A 26,386-nucleotide genomic window follows, 5' to 3' on the forward strand; every position below is an offset into this window, starting at 1 on the left:
GGGCAGCTGGGGTGGCGTGGGAGGGTCTCAGAGCAGCCTCAGCTTAGTTACAGCCAGGATGGAGCGCTGAGCTATGAAAAATAGCTGGTGGGTGAACACCACCGACAGAAGTCATCATCTCTCAATGCGCATTTAATAATGAACGTCCCTCCTCACACAGCGCGCCCAGCGTGGCCACAGGCTGGTCCCGCAGCAGCTGTAGCAGACACGGCCCCCAAGGAGCAGGGCGCAGCCCTGAGCGCGTCAGCCGTGTCTTTAGACCAGGAGCACGTGGCAGTTCTCATTCTGAGGATTACTTAGAGACATTTCTCAAAAGATCACACTATAAATAACATCAGAATCTAAAATGGTGCGCACTCCATGATTATGCTGTGAAATGGGAAAAGATCTGAGCTCATAGGCAAGGATTGATTGTGAGTACATAAAACCGGATGCAGCTGGTGGTAGTGGCCACTACTTTAAATTGTTTATCGCATTATCTATATAATTATATATTTTTTTAATTAAAGAAATGACAACATTAGGCTACTGAGTTTCTTTCCTGAAATTCTCTGCCCTCTACAAAGCCTTCTGCCAACTCACCTGGGCGCCTGCTATCCGCTCGCCAAGCATCCCCTCGCCCTTCTCACACTCTCCTTACCCAGAGCTGGGCCAACCCTAGCGTGTCTCGTTAAGCCACATGGAAAAGATATGAGTTCTGCACTAACTGCAGAGGAGCCCACCTAGCTCCCACCGTCACACGCAGGGAAGGCTGTTGCCAGGACTGACCCAGAAGCGGCTGGTTTAGGCACCCATTTCCTAGCATGGCTGCCAGGCTGGGGCCCTGGCCAAGGGGCCACACTTCTGAGCCCAGAGGACTATGTCCGGGAACAAAACTTCTCCACACATAACAGTTGGGGTTGGGCTAAATAAGTGCCTAAGCCTCGAGCAGACCTTTCCTCTGTACGTGAACATGAACACGCCGCCGCGTGTTGCTCAGTGACCACGCTGATGGGAGATGGGGCCAGCAGAGAGAAAGGTCAGGACCCCTGCAATTCTCCAGGGGCCTGGCAGGCAGAGGAAGATGCTGTCACACCAGTGGCAATACGGTGCAAGCTTCGGACCTACCCCGATGGGGCTCTGCCTCTGTTGCTTGCTAATGGTGCAATTCTAGGCAAGTCACTTTTTTGCTTCTTTGAGACTCAGTTTCCTGATCCATAAAATAATACTTCCTATACCCAAAGCTCATGAGAGGATTCAGTAATATAAGCACACCAATAACTAACATTTGTTAAGTGCTAGTCATATTTCAGGCACTTGCAAGTACTTCCTATGTCTCATCTCACTGAGAAAACAACCCTGCAGGGCAGACACATATGTCAAGAACTAAGTGCCACGTGTTTACCATGGTGTCTATCACATGCATCATAGATGAACACGGCCTTGGCCAGTGTCATCACTGATGGCATCAGCTTCACCAACACCAGGTGGTGGCTGAGGGTGGAGCCTGGCATTGAAAGCACAGGCGGTGACCGGGCCCATCTTGCCCCAGTGCTGCCCCTGGCCCCACCCCAGCAGAGGGCGTCCTCCCCCTCTCGCGAGCTCACACCGCGCACACTCGTCTGGGAAGGCAAGACAACGTGCGAGGCATGCTGTACCTGCTTGGGCACCTGCCCGAAGTTGCTGACAAACCCCAGGATGGTGCTCTTGATCAGGGGGTCTGTGATGCTGCTGAGATCCACCTTGTCGCCGTAGAAGTAGGGGTGGAAGGTGTTAACAGCTTCCACCGCGGCCGGGCCCTGCTGCTTGTACCCGAAAATGAGGTCTATCCAATGGTGGAGGTTGGCACTGACAAAGTCACTTTCCAGAGCCTGGAAGCAGAACCCAAGAGCATGGAAGCCAGGCCTCTCTCAGACGACCCTACACAGAACAGAAGGGGCTCGTGCGCCAGGGCGCGGGCTCTGCACGGGAGAGACAGTCGGCGGCACCCTGGGCCAGATGAACAGGAAGCGGGCAGATGAGCCAGCCACCCGAGGGCCACCCGATCCCGCCTCTAGCTGGTGGCAGACCATAGCTGACCGTCCCCACTACCCTGCTCAGCCACCTCATAAAACAACCATGCTGTTCAGAATATCTTGTGGCGTGGGCCGGCAGAGGCATCTAAATGGAAGAGACCAGACTGAAAATAAAGTATTGGCATGTGACTTAGGAAACCGGGAGAGCCAATTCTGACCAGAGAAAGTCAAAGTCAGGAAGCTGAGACTAAGGGTGGTGATGAGGACAGCATGCTCTGGGGCAGAGGGCCGGGTGCTGTCATTTACATGTTTCTTAGCATCTCTGTTCCTCAGTTTCTTCTCTGTAAGATGGACATTAACTGTACCCTCTTCGCAGGTTTCTGTGAGGATCAAGCCGTGTCCGCGTCCTGCGCACAGTGTGCGCTGAGTCTTCAGGTGACCGCGCCGAGCACCTGCCGGGGCCAGGACGGGCTTGGGGTCTGGCGTGTGCTGTCTCTTCCCGTTCACACCACCGTTTGCCAGCTGTAACTACCCCCGTCCTGGGGCGGGCTTGCGTGTGGTCTGTGAACCCAACATCCCAGCCCCGGGGGCTGGCTCAGAAGCCCACGGGGACACGCCCCCTCGCTGAGCTGTCTCACGTCACTCAAGTACTGAGAAATCACTGATATCTGGGTGTGGAGATCTTGGCAAATCATTCCTGGCAGGGAGATGGTATTATAGAATCTGCTTTTGAGGTGCAGCTCAGCGCCCAGCGGCTCGACATCCCTCCCGGGCGCCTCCCTGCAGCCCGGAGCTCGCAGCCTGCGAAGAGCAGCCCGCCCACGCGCCGAGCCGCAAGTGCGTGAAGACCTGAGGGACGTTCTGCTCACGTGCGGGCTCCCGACACCCAGCTCGGGGCACAGGACACGTTCCGAACTCAGAGCACGTCTGTAAGTGAGAACTGAACTTCCCTACTCCGGAGCGCAGCTCCCACTGGAGTCAGCAACGTCTGCCCTGCTAAAGGCGACAGCTCCAGGGAGTAGAAAGAAGCAGCACAGGAGCGAAGCAGGCTGGCTCCGTCCCGCATGCGGCACAGCGGATGGTGCCGGCTCAGACTGGGCACCCAGGCGGGCGATGTTTCTCATCAGCTGCCACACATGAACAAGAGGAACTGCGGCCTGGTGTTTGGCTGTCCCAGTCCCCCGGAAAGGTGGCACCTGTTTCTGCTAGGCAGAGCCCAGGCCAGGACTGGGTCTCCCGAACCCAAAGATGTCCATCTGGGATTGTCTGGGCTCCCCTGCTGGTCCTCTGGAAGGACACGTAGCCCCACACCTGGGCCCAGGGAAGCCAGGTCACCTGTGCCAGATTAGCTTCTTCAAGGTGTATGGCCAAAGTGGCTCTGAGGCCAAGAAGGCCACACCCGAGTCATGCCATGTGAGGCGTGAGGAAGGGGCCTCCGCAATGTCTGCAGCAAAGCGTGTGCTGGTGGTCACAACAGAACGGCTGCAGGTGCAGCCAGGTGCGAGGGACGAGCCCCGGCCAAGGTGTCTGACCCTTCCACTGGGCCCTTTTTCCTAAACAACACACTCCCCACGCCCCAGGTGCTGCTCAAGCACACCTCCCTCCTTCCCATACCTGAAGCCTGGCCTTCCCCTGAGCCATCAACTCCCCTTCCGCAAGCTCAAGTGCCAGCCACTTGTTAGACGTGTCCCGTGTGTCGGGGGTCAGGAGGTGGAATTGGTGTGTCCTCAATCCTCACCGCCAGCCCCAGACCACTGCTCCCGCCCTCTTGTGAAAAGAACAAATGATCTGCTCCTCTGTGCTCCGTGAGACCTAACTCTACCCCCCATCCTCACTGCTATCTCCTACCGACTTCTCTGGTATCCTCATTCATGGAAGATGCTGACTCCTGCCATGCCTTCCTTCTTCTCCAAGCCCTGTCACCATCCTCAGCCATTGCACTCTCTGCCTCTCAGTCCCTTAGCCTCCACATCTGCAATGACTTTTGCTACCATCCCACGGACATACCACAACCCATGTTGGTGTGCGTGGCTGACATCCCAGTTGGTGAAAGCCACATCCTCCCCTTGCTGGTGTTTATCTGCTTCCTAAGTCTATTCTCCCACCTTGTAGAACTTCCAGTCCCTTTTCCCCTTTACTTCCTTGCAACCCATCAGCACTGTCTGCCTTGGAGAACGTCTTTATCCAGCTGAGATGGAGTGGTCCATCATCGCAGCACCACTCGGGCCAATATCTTACTGTGTTACTGAATCATGTGTACTTCTGTCTTCTACCAGACCAGGGCTGATGCACCTGCAGGTCAAGTTCATCTTGGGCCCAATTACTCAAGACCAGTGGGCTGTGAGGATGACTCCTAACACTGAATTTCTAGAGACAGGATAAACCAGGGGGAAACTTACTCCTTGCCAGGGGAAAAGGACAGAGGAAAGGACAGGATTAGTGTCACTAGTCAGGCCTGCCTCAGGTCATCTTTTCTTCTTAGATATAATTTACATGCTATGAAACTCATCCTTTTAAAATGTGCAGTTCAACGTGTTCTAGCAATTTCATGCAGTCATGTAACCATCACCACAGTCAAGACATAGGACATTTCCATTAATTTGAAAAGTCCCCTTGTACGTGCCTTTTAGGTCACTGTCCTCCTGCAGACTGTGGGAACCACTGATTTGTTTCTCTCTATATAGTTTTGCCTATAAATGTCACGTAAATAAAATCACATAGGATGTAGCTTTGAGTTTTGGCTTCTTTCACTTAGGACAATGCTTTGAAGTTCACCCACGTTGTTCTGTGTGTCAGTAAATGTGTCCCTTTTCATTGCTGAGTAGCATCCACCGCATGCATGTGGCATTTGTTTATCCATCTACCAGCGGATGGACATTTGGATTATTTCCAGTTTTTGCCTAGTTTGAATAAATCTGGTGACTATACACAAGTATTTGTGTGGACATGTTTTCGTCTTTCTTGGGTGAATACCTAACAGTGGAGTTGCTGGGTGATATGGCAAATGCACCTTCAACTTTATAAGACAACCCCAAGCTTTGTCCAAAGTGCTTGTGCGATTTTGCTTTTCTCGCCAGTGACGTACGACACATTCCTGTTGCTCCACATCCTTGCTAGCTCTTGGTTTTATCAGTCTCTTAGGTTTAAGTCATTCTTGTGGGTGTGTAGTAGCATCTCATTGTGGTTTTAATTTATTCCCCCCAGTGACTAATAATGTTGAACATCTTTTCCTGTGCTAACCCAGGTATCTGTGTCCAAAATGGCCTCTGGCCTCTGCCCGTATCAGCATTTCTGGGTAATAAGCCAAGTCCTCCCCTGGCCTAGAAACCCTTTGGCCACTGGGAGCCCTTGGAGCCTCCAGACCCTGTCTGAGCCGCACTGGGCATCAAGGCCCAGGGACTGGCCCTGAGAGTCGGGTGGGCTGAGGACAGTCCCTTTCCCTCCAGGAGACCCAAGAAGAATCTGAACTCACTTCCCCCAGTCACATCCACAACAAGCTGGCACAAGGGCTACGCCTAATGGCGCTCTTGGAACAGCCCCGGACCCAAACCTTTCCCCGCCCACGAGAGGCACAGCTCCCACCCTGTCTCTGGTTCTGCAAACACTGAGCCTCAGTGCTTGTCCCTGGCCCTCCACGGGGACGGAGAGCCCCTGTGGAGCTGGAGGCGATACTGAGGTCCACATCAGGACACACGGATTCTGGCCTGACTCACCTGTCTGTGCAGGCTGATGAATTTCCGAGGGTCCCCATCAGCCCAGGGAGGGAGCTGCACATCCCCCAGCGCTGTCCCGTCCTGCATGCAACCTGAGTGGGACAACAAACCCCAGATCTGAGTAAACGGGAGCCCGAACCGGGTGAGGGATCGAGGGACATATGGACGTGCTGCCCAGGCTTGCTGACTTTGTGTGGGTCACAGCAGGAGCATCCTCCGAGGGCCACACTGCTTCCAGCCCCTCTGTCCGGCACGTCCCCAGACCTCCGCCCAGGCAGTGCTGGAGCTTGACGCACAACTCACACAAGACGCTCCCAGTGCCGGCACTGTCGGGACAGCACTCCCCACTATGCTGCGTCTTTCCCCCGGTGCCTCGCGCACAGCGCTGACGCAGCGGGACAGCCGGGGATGGCAGTGCCAACGGCACGTGGGGCACTGACTCCCCGGGGCACGAGGCTCGGTTCTGGTGCACACTGCCTTACTGAATGGGCTGATGCGTTCTGACGCTATAATCTATGCATTTCTCTCCATTTTTAAAGTGAGGGCATCAAGGTTTTTAGACAGAGATTGCCCACACGGTAGGAAGAGGAGCTTGGGTTCCCGCCCAAGTCTCTGTCCTACCCAGTAGCTGCCCAAGCTTGAGCAAGTTGCTTTACCTCACTGGGATTCCTGTTCCCACCTGTACGATGGGCGTGATTACAGGAGTTGGCCCACAGTCCTGGCATGAGGATTAAGAGAAAATGCATGTGACAGTGTGCAGAGCAACGGCAGGCACACGAAGCCTGCTCCATGTGCCTGGGCCACCGTCTCGCCCGAACCCTCCAGAGCCATCACGGAGCATCGAGGATGAGACCTGCCCCTGCTCCCTCTGGCCTGCAGGGCCAGGCTGCCCCTTCTCATCACACAGCCTCAGCCCACCTGTCACCCTCTTGCAGGTCCTTCCTGGGACCAGAGTAACGCGGGTCCTGCTGAGTCGCTCTCAAACTATTTGCTACCTATTTTCCTCATAAGACTTCTCAAGAGCCCAACAACATTCCCTTATAATACAGAAATTGTCCATATTTTCTCCCTGCTTCTCCCATCCCCACTCAGAAGGAGAACATCTTCAGGACAATCCATCCCCGGAGACCCAGCTAAGTCCTCAGTGCCTAAAGAGGCATCTGCACACAGTAGGTGCTCAATAAACACTTGTTCTCTTGCCTCCTCTGAGGGCCCTGCTCTCTCAGCCCCTGTCGCTGGCACGTGCCGCCATGTCTGCGGCTGAGCCCGTCACGCGCCCCCGGAGACCTGGCTGCATTTCCAGGACAGAGTCGGTGGTCTGGCCACTGCCCCACCCCAGGCCAGGCGGCCGCCCTCGACACACGTAAGGCATCTGACAGTGGCGAGGCCACCACGTGTTGGTGTCGGGCTCTCTGGGCCTGGCCCGCTCACTGCCAGGCTCTGCCGCGATCTCGGCTGCAAATCCAGGCCTGAAAACCACTGCACAAAATTTGGTGGAAACTAATCCCCCCATGTGAGCTGCCCTGAGGCCTTCCCTGGCCTGGCTCAGGAGCGGGAAGGAGAGCCCTGAGGAAAGGGGACTCTGGGGCCGCTGTGTGCGTCGTGACGTGACGGCTCCTGCGTGCTCTCTGTGGGGCACATTCCCAGCCAGGCCAGTGCCCCGGCCGCCGCTGGCCACGCCCTGCCCAGGCTCTGCCCACACGCCCCGCCCACAGGTCGCCGGACTCGTCCGTGTGCAGTGGAGGCTCTGAGCCCACGCACAGGGGACCGCCCACCGGGCTTCCTGAGTTGTTTGCTGCTTCTCTAAAGACGTCCCGACTCCTCCTGAGTGGGGGTCTGAAGTGCAGGAAAGAGGAGGAGCTGCCGCAAGTGCCTGCAGAATGGTCCTAGGACCCAGCCAGCATCCTGAACCCACTTATGGAACGAGAGGAAACAGGGCTGGTGCAGGGCAGGGGCTTGCCCAATGTCACTATGTAGCGGGCAGGGCAGTGCCAGACCCGGGCAACGCACAGCCAAGGGCTCCTGCTCCCTGGCTACCACCTCGCTGCAGACCGAGGCCTGGGACCCTTGGAGGAAAGGTCATGCGTGGGGCCGTGGCTCAGCGCTGTCCTGGCAGCCTGCCGCCCAGTGTCCTTCCTCAGCAACCACCTTTCCATCGGGAGCTACAAGCCAGGGGAGGCCGCATACCAGCCACACTGTCCTCGGGAGGGCCCAGCAAAGTCATTGACAAAGTTGGTCACGATCCAGATCCAGGGGCTACGTGAGAGAGTGCCCTGCATCCCCGACCCCTCGCTTTGGCCAGGCCTCCACTCACCGAACTCCACCTCGTTGCAGTTGGTTAAGAACTCTGGCAGGTAGAAGAACTCCGGTGTCAGCTCCCTGACATCGCTCATGTTCTCCCTGGAGGCTGACTCCCACGTGCTCTTCATGCTGTGGAACATTCTGTCTGCCACGTCGAAGCTTCCCCCCTGTGGGAAAAGGGGCCAACACCATCAGCCCCGCTGGCTGGCCAGGCACCGCTGGCATGGGCCTCCACCTCGCCTCTCTGGAACCTTGCACCAGAGCTTACAGGGAGGATCCAGGACCCATGGTGACCAAGGGATCTGTGCTTCCCTGCTGTGGAAATTGCAGTTCAGAGCAGATGCAGAAAAGCCACCTGACCATTCCCCAGTTTGCCAAGGGCCAGGTCTGAATCAGGCACTTACACGAGGTAGCAAGAATGAGAATGACTTGGATTTGACTTTTGAGATGCTCACATTTGAATTCCACAGACAGGAAGCAAAGAACCAACTATAGGACCAAGAAGGGGGTGGAAGGTCAGGAGAAGTTTCCTAGAGAAGCCCAGAGGTAGTCTGAAAGCCTGCTGATGGGGAAGACAGCAGAGTGTTCCGGGCAGAGGGCCAGGCCCCAGCAAGGAGCAGAGGCAGGAGGAGAGCTGGTTAGGTCACGGCCCTGGTGACATGCAACACAGAGCCCATGGCATTCCGTGGAGGAGGAGACTGAGCAGGAAGGGGCTCTGGGCCCAGTGGGCTCAGCCTTGATAGAGAGAATTGGTCTGAGGATGGAGAGCTGGAGGAGCACCAGTGCTCAAGGGGTGGGAGGCTTGCCCATGAAAGACAAGATGTCCACAGCACCTGCCATGGCCAGCCTTGGTTCCAAGGACCATAGGCACAGGTGGCCTGATGCAGCCCCAAGCTTGGCAGGGTTGGACCGGGTAAGACTTACAGAAGATTCTTTCCCTGGATGCTTTGATCTTCCCACCCAAATTGCCAAATTTCTTGAGCTGATGCTAACTTCATTCATTAAGTGGTCTGGGGGTTGGGAGGAGGCAGAGAGGTGCTTCAGACCAGGTGGTAGTTGGAGGAATGAGGACGATGGGGGCAGAGGGACTTCAGGAAGGAGTTTCCAAAACTGGGTCTTGGGTCTACTGATGTTCTGGGACATCCATGGAACATGTCCCTCCTCAGGATTCATAGTTTACTTGTTCTTATCAAGGCTGGGCCTTTTTCTGCCATCTTCCGCAGAGCACCCACGTGGCCTTAAGAGCAAAGGGCAGAGTCCAGCATGGCGGTGCCTCCTCTGTGCCTGTCAGCCCCTGCCCCGCTCAGAGGGCTGAGGATCCCCACCAGCATTTACCTACGGAGGGTTTGGGCAGCAGCAGTGGCAGGTGAAGGGGAAAGAAGGGCAAGAGCCTTCTCTTGGTGTGTCTGGTCTACACATGGGCGATCTCTCTAATCCTCACTGCAGGTACATCAGGAAGGAATTGGTATTTCCATTTTGTAGATGAGAAAGCTGAGGCTACTCAAAGTGTACTGATATTCCCAAGGTCAGCCAAGCAGTGAGTGACAGAACTGGGGTCAAACCCATGGCTTCAATGGCAAAGGGCAGGGTTGGCCCCATGCCAGTTTCCGAGGGGGGCCTCCTGGGACCTGGGACAAACTTGACCTACTCTGTGTGGACCAAGGGGGACTCAGCTCCTTCTGATGGGGCAGAACCTGCCTCACATGTGAGGTGGCTGTGCCCGGGCAACCCGGTGGGCATGGACTGGCTGATCGATCTTCTGAGTCAGACTTGAGGATGGAGTGAGATCCACGGGTCATTCTCCACACAAGGATGGGGACAAGGAGAGACCCAGTTACTCGTGACGTCTAAACCAAGCACAGCACATGGCAACTCAACAATGTGGCTCTACCCCAGGGTCACTTTGCTTTCAGCTGAAATTAGGAGATGATGTCCACCATCGAATTTAAATTGAAAGGGAAATAAAATGGGGGCAGGGTGTCTAAATAAATCTGCACCTAACGCATCACTCATTGAAATGCATTAAGAGCTCTGTGCATTTAATCTGCAGCCCGAGCCTCACATCCACGGGAGATTGATGCCTTTTCATCGTCACGTTTCCCTTCTACAGCTTTTATGAGTGCTGATGGTAATCTCCTGAGAAACAATATGATTTGGTAATAAAAAGATTACCTGTATTAAATAAAAATAATATATACATACGGAATATTGTTAGTGCTACAAATCTGGTTAAAGATATTACCACAAAGAAAAATGCTATTTTTTCACAGCTGTCTAATGCATTTTAGCAAAAGTAATGTCTTTAAAACTTAAGCCTGTATTATTTATAAAGGAAGCAATAACTGATTTTCCTATTTCCTATATTAATAAATGTATTTGCATACATTTGTTTCAAAATTAATGGGTTTTCTCACTTCTGCAATACAAAAGAACCACCAAATTCCCTAGAAGCAAAAGTAGAGTTGCTTTGATACTTGCACTGCCAGCCTGAGGGTTGATGTCCACTCTGGTGGCTGCCAGCAACGAGTCGCAGCTTGGACTTAGTTCTCAGGAAAGGCAGGAATGAGAAAGGGAAGAGGAGACAGAGGGAAGAAAGGCGAGGAGAGAGGCCGAGAGGCGAAATGAGGGTTTATGGAGCGCCCACCTAAGGGAGGCCCAAACCCAAATGAGAGGAAACAGCAGCAAAATCAAGTGTAGAGATTGAAGGAAACAAAGTGACCAGAGAGAACTACTGAACCAGGATTTACTCCTGAATCTGTGCTGCAGATATTCTTGAATATCAAGCATAGAGAAGCCGGGCGTGGTGGCACGTGCCTGTGATCCCAACTACTCAGGAGGCCGAGGCAGGAGGATCACTTGATCCCAGGAGTTTGAGTCCAGCCTGGGCAACATAGCTAGTCCTCATGTCTTAAAACAAACAAACAAATAAACAAGAATAATAAATTCTACATGTATCCAAATGGACTGAAAAAAATAACAGCCAGGTCATTGTTGCCAAGAAAAGAACAACTTCTTACTGGCAAAAGATTTTCCCATGTGACATTCAGGCTACGAGACAGTGGCACCAAATCATGGCTGGAAGGTTCTGGGGCAAAAGTCATTGAATTTTATGCCCAGTTAGAACATCACTCATATGTAGATGCCTGTAACATATTTTGAGTATTTAAAGATTCAGAAATAATATAACCCTAAGTATCTTTCTTCAAAATCCTTTAAGAGGTACTCAATATTGCTAAGAAATGAATCCAAATTAAGAGCAAAATAATGGGAATAGAAGTGGCTGGCAAGGACCATTGCTGGATCAATCCTAATTAAAATCAGGGAAAAGTCCATAATCATGGTACGGCCATTAAAACTGCAAACCCCTGAAAAGGAATGATCTGTATTAAAGACAATGCTCCTCTATTGTGTGGACACAACCTCTATGTGCACCATTGTCCCTGGATAAGCATTTCAATTGCTACAATTTTAAATCTCTCCAACATGGCCAGGGAAAGGATTTGGGAAAATATGTTCAAGTCTTGATCCATACCCATGGGACACTCACTAACTGAATCTGCTTCAGTAACTGAAGGATCCCCCGATGCATGGGTATTTTGTGATATATGCTAGAAAGTCTATTCTTCCTTCTAGATGGGACTGAGTCAAGTCAACCTGCTGCCACGTCTGGACAGTGGGATCTATTTTCCAAGCAGACTGACAAGCCATTCTCACTGCAGACATTCCTTCCAGTAGTTTAACAGTGCCCCAAGCAAACAGCTCCCTTACAGGGCCCTATAGATATAGTCAGTTGATCCAAACCACTGTCTTTTCCCATCAAAGAGGCAGAGTACAATGGTGGAAAGCACATAAGCTTTAGAACCAGGCCAAATTGGGTAAGAATTTCAGTTCACTCTTGCAGGATGATTGAGTGAGTTTCATAATCTGATTAACCACCCATGCCCTCCTCTGCAAAGCTTGGATGATGTGGGTGTGAAAACAATTGTGTGTGTGTGTGTGTGAAACATACCTCACGTGGTGCCTGGGCATGCAGAAAGAGGTGCCAGGTGCACCCAGTCCCCAGGTCTTTTCCCTGCACAGACTCGGTACTGGGGAGCAATCTGGGCCCCAGTCTCAGTGCGCATGGGGTAGGTGCCCAGAGGCTCAGAAAACGGACAAGCAAAAGCAGACAGATGTTACCAAAGGTGGGAGATGGAGCATGGGGGGCAGGGCGGAGGAGTGGGGTCCTCCAGTGCCCAGGACAGGGCCAGGCAGTGGGAACCTGAAGGACGGGGAGGGAACAGGAAACAGAGTGGGCTGTCAGGCAGCTGTGCAGCGACACCACCACCAGAGAACTAAAGTGGCAGACGTTGAGGGCAGGAGGGAGCGGGACAGGTGTGTTCCCTGGGCTTCTGCAGGAACACGCCCACCATGGGTCCCACGGAGTGTGTGGGGAGCCCTCACACCAGCCTGGCTGCCGGGTCAGCCTCGAAGTAGAACGGGCTGACCCCGGAGTGGCCATCAGCGTCCCTTCCTGTGGGACGTGGCCCTTGCACGAGTAAGCTCCACAAAGGGTGCCAACACTCTCGTGGCCTGCTGCTAGGGGGCGAGGAGCGGGCATGGGGCGCTCGGAAGCAGCCAAACAGTCTCACATTGTCTTAGTCCTCACCACCCCAGGCACACAGTTCACCCACCCGGGACACTGGCCCCTGAGCCAGGAGCCCACAGGGGGCTCCCAGGTGAATAGGCAGGACGGGCCAGGTGCTCCTCCATGGTTCTTGGTCCTCTCTGCAGTTAGCATCTGTCTCACACAGACACCAGCCATCTCACCTCAGGTGGTTCAGAAAACCCTTCCCCACTGCTGGTAACAGCTGCCTTCACAGGGGCTGTGACTTAATTAACACAGCACTTTATTTTGTTTCTTATTAAATCAGCAGCAGCCGCCGCTGTGTCCTGGCTGGGCACTGGCTGCCGTGCTGGGCCCCACCTCGCGGGGTCTGATCTCAGGCCTGAGAGCAACTGGTGCTTTTACTGGGGCAGAAACAGGTGCATGGGCTGGGGCTGCAGCAGGGGCCTGGTCCCCAGTGGCTCAACTTTCTTCAGGCTCACAAACGCCAGCCACAGCAGGGCTAGACTCCCAAGAAGTGCAGCACAAAGGGGCCACCGCTGGGGCAGACGAGCCCCAGCCCCCACAGACGGTGGTTCAGACCTCCAAGGGAGTGGGGATGACAGAGCACACAGCCGACACGTTCCTGGCCACACTGCCTGTACCTGCCTCCTGCTCATACATATACTATCGTTTCTGGATTGTAAGAATCTAATATTGTGATAACAAGTTTGGGGCAGAAAAACAAACAAAGATAGCAGTGATAGAGGCATGTGTCAATTCTAAAACCAGCCCAAACTTAAGAACATTTAAACAGGAGAGGAATAAAGCACTCCTTACAGCCAGGACCAGAGTGCGCCACGCTGCAGCGGGAGTTCCTTGTGCTGTCACAGCTCGGCACAGCACACGCTGAGCACGCCACAGTGCCCAGAGAACCCCGTGCCTGTCTCCTAGCAGCCCAGCAGACTACACCGGGCGCACCGCGCAGGCACCCGGCATACGACAACACAGCTACTCCACAGCAGAGCTGTCGTGCTGCCTGCCACTCTGCCCTGGGTGCACGGGGCCGCGCTGCCCACACACGCAGCCAGCACACTGCACACAGGCTGCAGCTCTGCGCGATTGCCTGTAGGTCACACTGCACGAGTGTGTGCCTGTGTGTGATGTCACATGAGGACGCTGCACTGTTCTACTGAAAATGTGACCTTGAAAATGGAATGTGTCCCTATCCCCTGAGCACTCTGTCCCCTCTGGGCAACCTCTGTAGATTCCAGTGAGTGTTTCAGGCTCAGTGTCCCCAGAACTGGAACCCATCTCATCTCCACGTCATTTCTTGAGGGAGGGAACCTCCTAGAGACCCAGGCAACTGAGATTAATCACAGCGCCCTCTCGCAACCTGGGGAGGGTCCAGTGAGTTCCCAGCACATGGAAGGCATAACAGTGTTCACGGCAGCACTGCTCACAACAGCCAAACGCTGGAAGCAACCCAACTGTCCATCGAGGGACAAATGGATAAACAAAATGTGGTTTATGCGAACCATGGAATCATACTCAGCCTTAGGAAATTCTGACACATGCTACAACATGGATGAACCTTGAGGACATTATGCTAAGTGCAAGAAGCCAGTCACAAAAGGACAAATATTACATGATTCCACTTATGTGAGACTTAGGGTAGTCAATTCATAGCGACAGAAAGTAGAATGGTGGTTGCCAGGGGCTGGGGGAGGGATGAGTGGAGTGTCATCACTTAATGGGTACAGAGTTTGAGTTTGGGAAGATGAAAAAGTTCTAGAGATGGATGGTGGTAATGGCTGAACAACAATGTGAATGTACTTAATGCCATTGAGCTGTATGCTTAATTATGGTTAAAAGAGCAAATTTTATGTTATGCATGTTTTACCACAATAAAACAACAGAAGAAAAATTTAAATAATAGTTGTAAGATACCTAGCACCATCTAGGCACACAGTTAAGTGCTTAATGAGCATTAGAGGCTGGTACTGTAATAAAAGGGACTTCAGAGGCCAACATCTCGCCCACCTCCTTTATTTTATCAAAAAGGAAACTGAGTCCCCGAAGGAAGAAAGTGACCTGCTCAAGGTCAGACATGGCAGAGAACCTGAGCTCCAGCCTTCACCCCGAGCGTCTCCACTGCGGCTCACTCACGCTTACAGGGCTAACAGGTGCGTGGCAGAGCCTGCCCCGTGCAGAGTGGGGAAGCACTTTCCCGTGCTGCCTCTTCTGTGCACACCGGCGCTGGGCCCCACTGGATGCAGAAGGCCTGGGGCCTGGGCTCTGAGCCCTCCACGCCTCTCTTGCTCCCCCCACTCCTTGACCCGCCCCGGGCCGCGTCAGCGCCTCAGGCTATTGGGACTAGGGGAGGCTCCTTTTCTTGTCACCACAGGGAGGTAAAGCAAAGGTCTCTTGAGGAGGGACAGGCCTGAACCCTAGGAGGTGGAGTGGCAGAGGGGGAGGAGACTGACTTCAGGAAGATGCCAGAAAATTCCTAAGGTCTGTGAAGGTGCTGGAACTCCCAAAGGCGAGCCAGGCAAAGGTGCAGCCTTTGTACCCATTCCCCTGAGAGCTAAAATACTTCTTTTTTTTTCTTAAGAAAACAGGAAAAGATGGCTGGTTCCAAAGGCTTAGACCAGTTGCGACCCACTAAAAGAGTCATTTAAAAGTAGGAAGGTGAGACCAATTCAGACGCACATGTAAAGATCCCAGACAATTCCAACTTGGATGTTCCCATCTGCCAAAGACAGATTTGAGCCCCCAAAACTAGCAGTTGTATCGGAGACTTCAGCGTGGGAGTCAAAGGGCTCAAGCAAATACTACTCCATCTGTGCCACCTAAAGGCATATAAAATTGGCTCTGACCATCTCATGCTGATTTAGACCATCTCAAACCAGTTTTGCCTGGTCACCAGTGGACCAAACTGGCTAAAATGAACTCAAACTAGTGATAAACTTCAAAGTGGCCATAACCCAAATAGCGGGTTCACAGCACACCTGTTTAGTCTGGCTCATGCAACATTAGAATACTTTGGTGCCATCCAGACTGCCTGAAATTAGCTTAAAGCAGAGGAGACCAGCTTGAACAAGCTCAGGCCTGCTGAGATTAGATCTGGCTGATTAAGAAGGGAAGAAAGGAACTAATAGTGATGGATCACCTATGTAGTGTCAGGCCCTAAGCTGGGGCCTTTCTCCACATTTTCTCATTTAATCGTCTCAGCATCCCAGGGAGATGTGTATAATTAACCCTCATTTCCAGAGGTAAAATAACTTGCAGAAGATTCTGTGTCTACCAAGTGGCAGAGCTGGGATGTAAATCTCACAGCCCAGGCTGTTTCTGTTTCACTCTGCCTCCTCCCAGTGTGAAAAGACTGAGCAACAGGTAGAGCCAGGGCTTCCAGCTTTAATGCATCTGACTGAGAGGGCAAAGGGGAACTCTGAAAGCGTCCCGAACATTTCAACTCCCTGGATGGAAACCAGTAACGGAATCTATCACTATCAACAGTGATCATCATTTCTTGTGGGTTAATGAGCAACATCTGGATGGGATTCCTGGCATGGGGTACAGCTCTGGGACCATTTGTTCTCCAAATCAAACTTACTTAAAATGCTTGTTGCCTGAGAAAGGCTCAGGGGAAGCACGCATATTATTTTTGAGTGAATTTCCAGGGAGAGGGTTATGCAACGTCTAGACGGGCTGCGCCGTCGAGGAGAGAGAAGGCCGTGCCAAGAAACAGAAGACGGGAGGGTTTTTGCTCCTTATTTGGAGAAAGTACCTTGCTTTGCCTACTCACTCCTGGCCAGGGCTCAGGAGTTGGCTTCAGTGCTGACCACAGTGGCCTTTGGTCTCTCAGGGCCGGGGGCCTCTGAGTGACCACAAGAGTGATCTTGCTGGTGAGGTCAGACCACAGCACACGACTCCTGGGGCGCTCATGCCTTTTGGAGATGAAGCTCAGGTGTCAGAGCAAGTCCCTGTGTGTCCAGCGGCCTGTTCCCTGCTGTGGCGCATGCCTTTCTCTCCGCACGACCACTGCAAGGTCTGGATCAGGTCAGCCCGTGAACGCGGACCCCGTGTATATTCACTCTGGAGTCGGCCAAGCCAGCTGGGCTACCCGAGGGTTCTCCCCGCTGAAAAGCTGTTTCCCTAGGATAAGGGGCCTCTTGGAAGCAGGATTCCAGTGATGGGAAGGGGATTGAGAAGGAAACAGGAGAAAAGAGCTTCTTAGCAACCTCACGGCGCTGCCCATGAGGGGCTCCGCCCAGAAACCCCACGTTCCTCAGACGCCACCACACACTGGAGCCGCACCAGCCAGGTACAACACAGGAGGCCCAGCCGAATTTGGATTTCAGATCAACAACCATTGTTTTGCTGTTGCTGTTTAGTATAAGTATCTGAAAATCTCAGTTTATCTGGAATTCAAATTAAACTAGGCATCCTGTATTTTTATTTGAATAACCTGGCAACCCGAAACGGGTGGAATGGTCTGTTAGTTTGTGGGTAAGTTGGTTAGTTTAGTTTTTTTTTTTTTTTTCTGGTTTAGCTGTTCCTTTCAGTCTTTAAATATTTTGTTTGTACTTAGCACAGGTTTATGCATTCTGATGTCTTGAGTCATATTCTTTTCATTGTTTTTCTTTATATTTATTTTTCTAATCTTGATCTGCTTTGCTAGTCTCCAATCTTACAGCTTTTCCTTTTCCACTAAATCTTATTTATATTAAGTATTTAATATTTTTTTCATATCTCATTCCTTATTTTTGCAGTTTTTTTGCAAGACTCTGTTGGGCAGATGTGCAGGTGTAACTGATGAAGGACTTGCTGGTGGACCTGAACCCTGGAGGCCACGTCAAGTGGGAATTGCTGGCTAACAAGCCCACTTTAAATAACTGAGTTTTAGCAGAAGGGTCCCCCCCTTTGATCAAGCCCAGGCCTTGGTCCGTGTGATACAGCTGTGCATGTGTGTTCACGTGTGTTGGCGGCAGCTTACCTGCAGAGCACAGAAGGCCTGGGTGAAGGGTGGTATCCGGACCAGGTAGGAGGTGACAATGATGGCTGAGGAGTAGTGGGTATAGTAGTGGCACTGGACGGTCATGTCTCCTGCAATGAGAGGACACGCCTGAGGACTGCTTCCCCACATGCGCTCACATGCATCAGACACACAGGCTACACCATGCTCAAGAACAGCATTTAGAAACACACATTTCTGGCGGAGTAAAAAAATCCTCCTGGATTCTTGTTCCCAGAGAATGAGGCATAGATCTCAGAATCCTACACGTGAGTGGATCGCTCCCCCACAAGAACAGTGTTGTGAATCAGCGTGGGACACACAAAACAGGAAGAAAAAAAGGTGAATGGGAGATAGGATTGCAATCTCCAGAGAGTGCAAAACAGACAATAGAGCACGGAGCGCAGGGGGCTCCGCCCTCCAGGCCAGCGAGTGAGGTGGGATCAGACCCACAGGAGAACGTCTTGCTTCCCCACTGACCTCTACGATTACTCAGACAAGGACCTGCCTGAAGCTGGTGCAAAATCGAGGCGTGGGGCTCTGCGGAGAGGGGACAATAGCTGGAAGCATCTTGAACTCCCCGGAGCTCTGTGCCAGGACTGCACTAAGCGGGGAGTTTTCGGTCTGAGCCGTGGGAGGTAGTTAGGAGACAGCAGATCGAGACCTACGGAGGTGATCGCTAAGTAGGGGACTCTAATCTGGAACCGCTTTGGGCAAATAGGCCCGCTCAGGGTGGGTAGGTAAGAGCGAGGGCCCCTGCTAGACAGGCGTGAGACTGTGGGAGGGCAACATAAAAGAGACAACAGGGCATCCTGATGATCCAGCTCCCAAATCTGTCACCTACCATCTCCTGAACAGTTGCCCCCAGTGCTAGTGCTCTGCGGGCGGGCGCCGTTGTAGAGGTCCACAGCCCAGCCGCTGCGGTGTGATACGGTGTATTGGGCAGTCCCTTCCCCCAGCCTGGGGACTCTCGAGACAAGCTCCGCCCTTACACAATCTATGATCAACTAGCCAGGCCTGTCTTGAGGGATGAACTCTGACCACTTCCCTAGTTGTGAGGAAGTTAATGCCCGGGGGACTTACAGGTGCTGGGGTGCCAGGAAGACTGGGGAACTACCCCTTCCTCCTAGCCAGCATCTTTCACCCCGAAAGTGGTAGGCTCCACCCCTAGAGGTAGGGAGAGACAAGAAAAGCCACTTTCCCTCTGCCACTATCCACGGGCCTTGGTGTAGATCCATAGCTGACAATCCAGTGACTTGGCTCTTCAGACCGGTTTAGGTCAACCAGTAGGATCAAAATGCTGGGGCTGGATCTCCACCCCGGGTCAGCTGCCAACAGTGAGGTCTGTGGTCAAGGAACAAGAATCCCCACAAGAGGCCACAATAGGCTCCCCAAGTAACCCTCCCATCAGGAACAGCCTCCCAACTGTGGTGGAAGAGCTCCGAACAACACAGTAGTGGCTCCCCCAGCAGCAGAGCAAGCAACCATAGAAGTGTGCATATCCAGGCTGCCTCACTCCGGTAGCACCTATAGGAACAGAGGCTACACAGGGCCTGTTACTTCCCAAATGAAAAAACAACGGCTAATCTAGATGGGGAGGGCGCAACAAAAGAATTCTGGAAGTATGAAGAATCAAATGGAAAGCACTCCCACAAAGAGTAACACCAGCTGTCAAGCAATGGACATTAACCAAATTCAGAACACTAAAATGACAGAAGAAGAATTTCAAACATGGATTATAAGAAAACTCAATGATATGCAAGAAAAAATGGATACCACAATGGCTCAAGAGAGAAAACAAGGCAACAATGTCTAACCCAACAGAATGAACAGAAATCTGCCCCATCTATTAATTCTCTCAATAAATGTGAATGGCTTAAACTCCCCACTCAAGTGACATAGGCTGGCTGAATGGATAATGAAAATACAAGCCGGAGGAGGATCAAGATGGCACATGAGAAACACCACCAGAAAGAGTGTCTCTGCAGAAAAGACAGATTCTAGCAGAAATTAGAAAAAAGAAGCAAGAAGGCGAGCATACAGCAGACGAGGGCCGGAAGGAGAAGTACCTGAGACCCCGGGAGACTCCACGGGAGGAGGCTACAGAGGAGAACTGGAAGCTGAGACTGCCAGAGCAGCCCAGAGACCAACGGGAAGGGTAGGTGAATAAATCACCTTTCCCCTCCCCTGCATTTGGGACTGCTGGTGGGCTCCCCAGCGGGTGGAGAGACCTGCGGACACCAGCCCAGAGACTGCCGCCGCCAGCCAGTGGTGAGCCTATAGCGGACACGGCACCAGACTCCCAACTCCCTCAGGGCACCTCCGTGTGCATAGACCCAGGCCGCGCGGCAGGCGCCATATTGCCTCCTCCTCCCCTCCGCCGACCCTACCCGCGGCTGCCCAGAGAGACAATACAGCCACCAGCCGGAGGCACCTCCAGGGAACAGGACCTTCCCTTTTGGGACCCTACAGCTGACTAAGGGGAACTCAGACCGCGAGCTCCCTACCCGCCAGCCCTCCCAGGTGCTGCTGGCACGGTGTTCTCAGGAGAACAGTGCAGACTCAGAGGCTGAGAGACACAGACACAGCTTGGGCTCCCTGTGGGTGAATTGGGACTGGAAATCCTCTCCCTGGTGGGGATACACTTTGAACTCTGGGACCCAGAGGTCAGACCTGCAGACCAGATCCCGTGCACCGAGGTCTAGCACTGCCCGGGGCACAGAAGGGATATTTGTGAACAGCCTACTGAGGTGTGTGTGCCTCCAGGGGCAGATCAGCATCCTAGAGGGCAACCCTCCCCCCAAAGGGAGGCCGTGAGCCCAGCCCAGGTGGCGTTCCTGCGCAGGGAACCTCCTGGCCGGCATCACAATGCTGGGAGGCCTGGTGGCGTGTGGTCTGGCCTGCTGGCAGAGGCCCAGGAGTAGCTGCGGACTTGGGGAGGATGGAAAGAAGCGAGGCCCACTCCAGACTGCGGGTCTCAGACAGCCCCACCCCCACACGCAGACTTTCTGGCTGAGTGGGACCATTCCAGCCCCGGCATGACAGCTTTTCCTGGAAGCAGAGAACAGAACTTTGACCCCTGATAACGGCATTGGTGGTGCCTGAGGGCAGGCTTACCCAACCCAGCTCCGACCAGAACAAGAGCTGATAACAGGACACAAAAACAACAGCATAGCCTGTTCCCCAAGCAAGTGCCACCTACTGACAGGGACGGCATCCTGCACAGCCTTTTCACGGCACCCACTGACTCATTATACAGGGAGTGGGCGAATGTCACCCACAGACACCAACTAATGGCTCAGAAACTAAACAAGGTGTGTGAATACCCAAACAAAAACCTAAAGGAAAGAAACAACAACTGATCAACATGGGAAGAAATCAGCAAAGGAACTCAGGAAATATGAAGAACCAAACGGAAAACACACCCCCAAAGAGGAGCACCAGCCCCCTAGAAACGGACACCAACTCAATTCAGGCAACCAAAATGACAGAAGAGGAATTTCGTATGTGGATCATAAGAACACTCACCGACCTACAACAACAACTCAATAACCAACACAAAGAAACCACAAAAAGCCTCCAGGACCTAGAACAAAAGTTCACTAAAGAAATAGACACAATGAAGAAAAGTTTAACCGAACTCCTGGAAATGAAGAATCAATTCAGGGAACTACAAAATACAGTGGAAAGTCTCAAGAACAGGGTAGATCAAACAGAAGAAAGAATCTCAGAGATTGAAGATAACACCCTCCAACTAAATAAAACCATCACAGAGATAGAGCAAAGAAACAAGAGAAAAGACCAAAGCCTACAAGAGATGTGGGATTATGTGAAGAAACCTAATGTGAGGGTCATAGGGTTACCAGAAGGGGAAGAGGACAACACCCAAGGGTTGGACAAGCTATTTGAAGATATAATAGAGGAAAATTTCCCAGGCCTTGCTCAAAATCTCGATATACAAGTTCAAGAAGCTCAGAGGACCCCTGGGAGATTCAACGCAAATAGGAAGACGTCACGACATGCAGTCATCAGACTGACCAAAATATGAACTAAAGACGCCCTTCTAAGAGCTGTAAGATGAAAGAAGCAAGTGACATACAAGGGAAAGCCAATTCGAATAACACCAGACTTCTCTAATGAGACGTTACAAGCAAGGAGAGACTGGGTCCCCATGCTCACTCTTCTGAAACAAAACAATGCCCACCCTAGAATCTTATTCCCTGGAAAACTAAGCTTCATCTATGAAGGAGAAATAAAGACATTCTCAGACAAGCAAAGTCTCAGAGAATTCACCAAGACAAGACCAGCCCTACAAGAAGTACTCAAAACAGTGTTACGCACAGAACACCATAATAAAACCTCGCGAATATAAAAACAACCCAAACCCAAAGATTAAAGGCCAGATAATACAATGGCTCAAGAGAGAAATCAAAGCAACAACATCCAACCCAACAGAATGAACAGTAATCTACCTTACCTATCAGTTCTCTCAATAAATGTGAATGGCTTAAACTCTCCACTCAAGAGACATAGGCTGGCTGAATGGATAAGAAAACACAGGCCAAGTATATGCTGTCTTCAGGAAACACATCTAACCTGCAAGGATGCATATAGACTAAAAGTAAAAGGGTGGAGATCAGTATTCTACACAAGTGGAAGCCAAAAGAAGGCTGGCATGGCAGTTCTAATTTCAGACGATTTAGTTTTTAAACCAACAAAAGTAGTGGAAGACAAAGAGGGTCATTATATAATGGTGAAGGACACACTTTAACAAGAAGAGGTAACAATTTTAAATATATATGCACCCAACTTAGATGCACCCAGTTTCATAAAGCAAACCTTACTGGATCTAAGCAAATGGATTAATAGCAACTCCATAATCACCGGAGATTTCAACACCCCACTGACAGCACAAGACAGATCCTCCAAACAGAAAATTAATAAAGAAATAATGGACTTAAACAAAACCCTGGAACAACTGGGTCTGACTGACATCTACAGGACATTCTACCCAAAATCCACGGAATATACGTTCTCATCAGCTCACGGGTCATTCTCTAAGATTGACCATATCCTAGGACACAAAGTAAATCTCAAGAAATTTAAAAAAATAGAAATCATACCATGTACCTTCTCAGATCACAGTGGAATAAAAGTATAAACTAACCCTAACAGAAACTCACAATTCTACACAAAAACGTGGAAATTAAGCAACCTCCTACTAAATGAATACTTCATAAATGAAGAAATCAAGATGGAAACAAAAAAAAATCTATACTCCTACACTGCTGGTGGGACTGCAAATTACTTCAACCTCTGTGGAAAGCAATATGGAGATACCTTAAAGCGATACAAGTGAATCTACCATTTGATCCAGCAATCCCATTGCTGGGCATCTACCCAAAAGATCCAATGACACTCTACAAATAGAGACCTGTACTCAAATGTTTATAGCAGCACAATTCATAATTGCAAGGCTGTGGAAACAGCCCAAGTGCCCATCAATCCAAGAATGGATTAATAAAATGTGGTATATGTATACCATGGAGTACTATTCAGCTCTAAGAAACAACGGTGATATAGCACATCTTATATTTTCCTGGTTAGAGCTGGAACCCATACTGTTAAGTGAAGTTTCCCAAGAATGGAAAAACAAGCACCACATATACTCACCAGCAAATTGGTATTAACTGAACAGCACCTAAGTGGTCACATAGGTACTGCAGTAATAGGGTATTGGGCAGGGGGAGGGGGGTGGGTATATACATACATAATGAGTGAGGTGTGCACCATGTGGGAGATGGTCATGCTGGAGACTCAGACTTGTGGGGGGAGGGGGGGATATGGGCATTTATTGAAACCTTAAAATCTGTGCCCTCATAATATGCCAAAATAAAAAAAAATCTTGAAAAAATGAAAAAAAAAATTCAAGCCAAGTATCTGCTATCTTCAGAAAACTCACCTAACCTGCAAGGATGCATATAGACTAAAGGTAAAGGGGTGGAGAGCAGTATTTCAAGCAAACGGAAGTCGAAAGAAGTCTGGCATGGCAGTTTTGATTTCAGATAACTTAGTTTTTAAACCAACAAAAGTAATGAAAGACAAAGAGGGTCATTATATAATGGTGAAGGGTACAATTCAACAAGAAGACATAATAATTTAAAATATATATGCACCCAACTTAGATGCACCCAGATTCATAAAGCAAACCCTACTTGATCTAAGCAACTTGATAGAAAGCAACTCCATAATAGCCGGAGATTTCAACACCCCACTGACTACACAGGACAGATCCTCCAAACAGAAAATTAATAAAGAAATAATGGACTTAAACAAAACTCTAGAACAATTGGGCCTGACTGACATTTACAGGACATTCTACCCAAAATCCACTGAATATACATTCTTCTCATCAGCTCACGGGACATTCTCTAAGATCGGCCATATCCTAGGACACAAAGCAAGTCTCAAAAAGTTAAAAAAATAGAAATTATACCATGTATCTTCTCAGATCACAGTAGACTAAAAGTAGAAATCAACCCTAACAGAAATTCACATTTCTACACAAAAACATGGAAATTAAACAACCTTCTGCTGAACGATTACTTCATAAATGAGGAAAACAAAAAATTATTTGCACTTAATGACAATGGAGACACAAGTTATCAAATTCTGTGGGACACAGCTGAAGCAGTCCTGAGAGCAAAGTTCATTTCCATAAATGCCTATATACAAAAGTCAGAAAGATCACAAATAGACAACCTAATGAATTGACTCAAAGAGCTGGAAAAAGAACAGACCAACTCCAAACCCAGCATAAGAAGTGAAATTAACATGATCAAATCAGAACTAAAAGAAATTGACAACAGGGAAACTATGTAGAAGATCAATAAAACAAAAAGTTGGTTCTTCAAAAAAATAAACAAAATTGTCATGCCTTTGGCTAGATTAATGAAAAGCAGAAAAGAGAAATCTCTAATAAGCTCCATCAGGAAAAAAAAAAAGAAGATATTACTACTGATGCCACAGATATACAAGATATAATCTATGAATACTACAAAAACCTTATGCACACAAACTGGAAAATGAGGAGGAAATGGACAAATTTCTAGAAACACACAGCCTCCCTTGGCTCAACCAGGAAGAAATAGAATTCCTGAGAAGACCAATATCACAGTGCCAGAATAGAAACAGCAATTAAAAACCTTCCCAAAGAGAAAAGTCCTGAACCAGATGGTTTCACACTCGAATTTTACCACACCTACAAAGAAGAACTGGTGCCTTTCTTGCAGAAATTATTCAACAACATTGAGAAGGAAACCCGATTCATTTTAGGAAGCCAACATCACTTTGATACCCAAACCAGGAAAGGATGCAACAAAAAAGAAAATTACAGACCAATATCACTTATGAATATAGATGCAAAAATTCTCAACAAAATCCTAGCTAACAGAATCCAGGTGCTTATCATGAAAATAATCCATCACAACCAAGTGGGCTTCATTCCAGGGATGCAGAAATGGTTCAACATACACAAATCTATAAATCTAATTCACCACATAAACAGAAGCAAAAACAAAGATCATATGATCCTTTCAATAGATGCAGAAAAAGCATTTGACAAAATTTAACACCCTTTTATGATAAGAACACTAACAAAATAGGCATAGAAGGGGCTTACCTAAAAATGATACAAGCCATATATGACAAACCCACAGTCAACATCATACCAAATGGGGAAAATTGAAAGCATTCCCACTTAGAACTGGAACCAGTCAAGGTTGCCCACTATCTCCACTTCTATTCAACATAGTGCTGGAAGTCCTAGCTATGGCAATCAGAGATGAAAGTGGAATTAAAGGCATCCAAATGGGGGCAGAAGAGATCAAACTCTCACTCTTTGCCCATGATATGATATTATATTTAGAAAATCCCAAGGATTCAACCAAGAGAGTCCTGGAATTGATAAATAAATTTAGTAAAGTCTCAGGATACAAAATCAACATACACAAATCAGAGGCATTCCTATACACCAATAACAGTCAAACTTAGAACCAAATCAAAAACTTAATACCCTTCACAATAGCAACAAAGAAAATAAAGTACCTAGGAAAATATTTAACTAAGGAGGTAAAAGACCTCTACAGGGAGAACTATGAAACACTGAGGAAGGAAATAGCAGCAGATGTAAATAGATGAAAATCCATACCATGTTCCTGGGTCAGCAGAATCAACATTGTTAAGATGTCTTTACTACCCAAACTGATATACAGATTCAATGTAATCCCTATTAAAACACCAACATCATTTTTCACAGATATAGAAAAAATAATTTTACACTTCATTTGGAACCAGAGAAGACCCCATATAGCAAAAGCAATTCTAGGCAATAAAAACAAAATGGGAGATATCAATATGCCAGATTTCAAACTATACTACAAAGCTGTAGTAATTAAATCAGCTTGCTATTTGCACAAGAATAGGGACATTGACCTGTGGAACAGAACTGAGAACCCAGATATAAAACCATCCTCATATAACCATCTAATCTTCGACAAAGTAGACAAAAACATACACTGGGGAAAAGAATCCTTATTCAATAAATGGTGCTGGGAAAATTGGATAGCCACATGTAGAAGACTGAAACAGGATCCACACCTTTCACCTCTCACAAAAATCAACTCACGCTGGGTAACAGACTTAAACATAAGGTGTGAAACTATTAGAATTCTAGAGGAAAACATTGGAAATACTATTCTAGACATTGGCCTAGGCA

At 49.8% G+C, this 26,386-nt stretch overlaps 1 protein-coding gene across 3 annotated transcripts in view; it reads right to left on the bottom strand.

Moving 5' to 3' along the window:
- Positions 1–26,386, bottom strand: part of LOC105860094 (WD repeat- and FYVE domain-containing protein 4) — a 305,642-nt gene that overhangs the window by 15,913 nt on the left and 263,343 nt on the right. For all 3 annotated transcript variants that reach the window (XM_076010311.1, XM_012744548.3, XM_012744549.2), the window contains exons 51-54: positions 17,593–17,702; positions 8,022–8,175; positions 5,708–5,799; positions 1,638–1,850 (exon numbers count right to left, since the gene is read on the bottom strand). In XM_076010311.1, the coding sequence (XP_075866426.1) occupies positions 1,638–1,850; positions 5,708–5,799; positions 8,022–8,175; positions 17,593–17,702 (569 nt within the window). The remainder of the gene's footprint in view (positions 1–1,637; positions 1,851–5,707; positions 5,800–8,021; positions 8,176–17,592; positions 17,703–26,386) is intronic.

The sequence above is a fragment of the Microcebus murinus genome, chromosome 14, assembly GCF_040939455.1.
Source record: "Microcebus murinus isolate Inina chromosome 14, M.murinus_Inina_mat1.0, whole genome shotgun sequence".
Lineage (NCBI taxonomy): Eukaryota > Metazoa > Chordata > Mammalia > Primates > Cheirogaleidae > Microcebus > Microcebus murinus.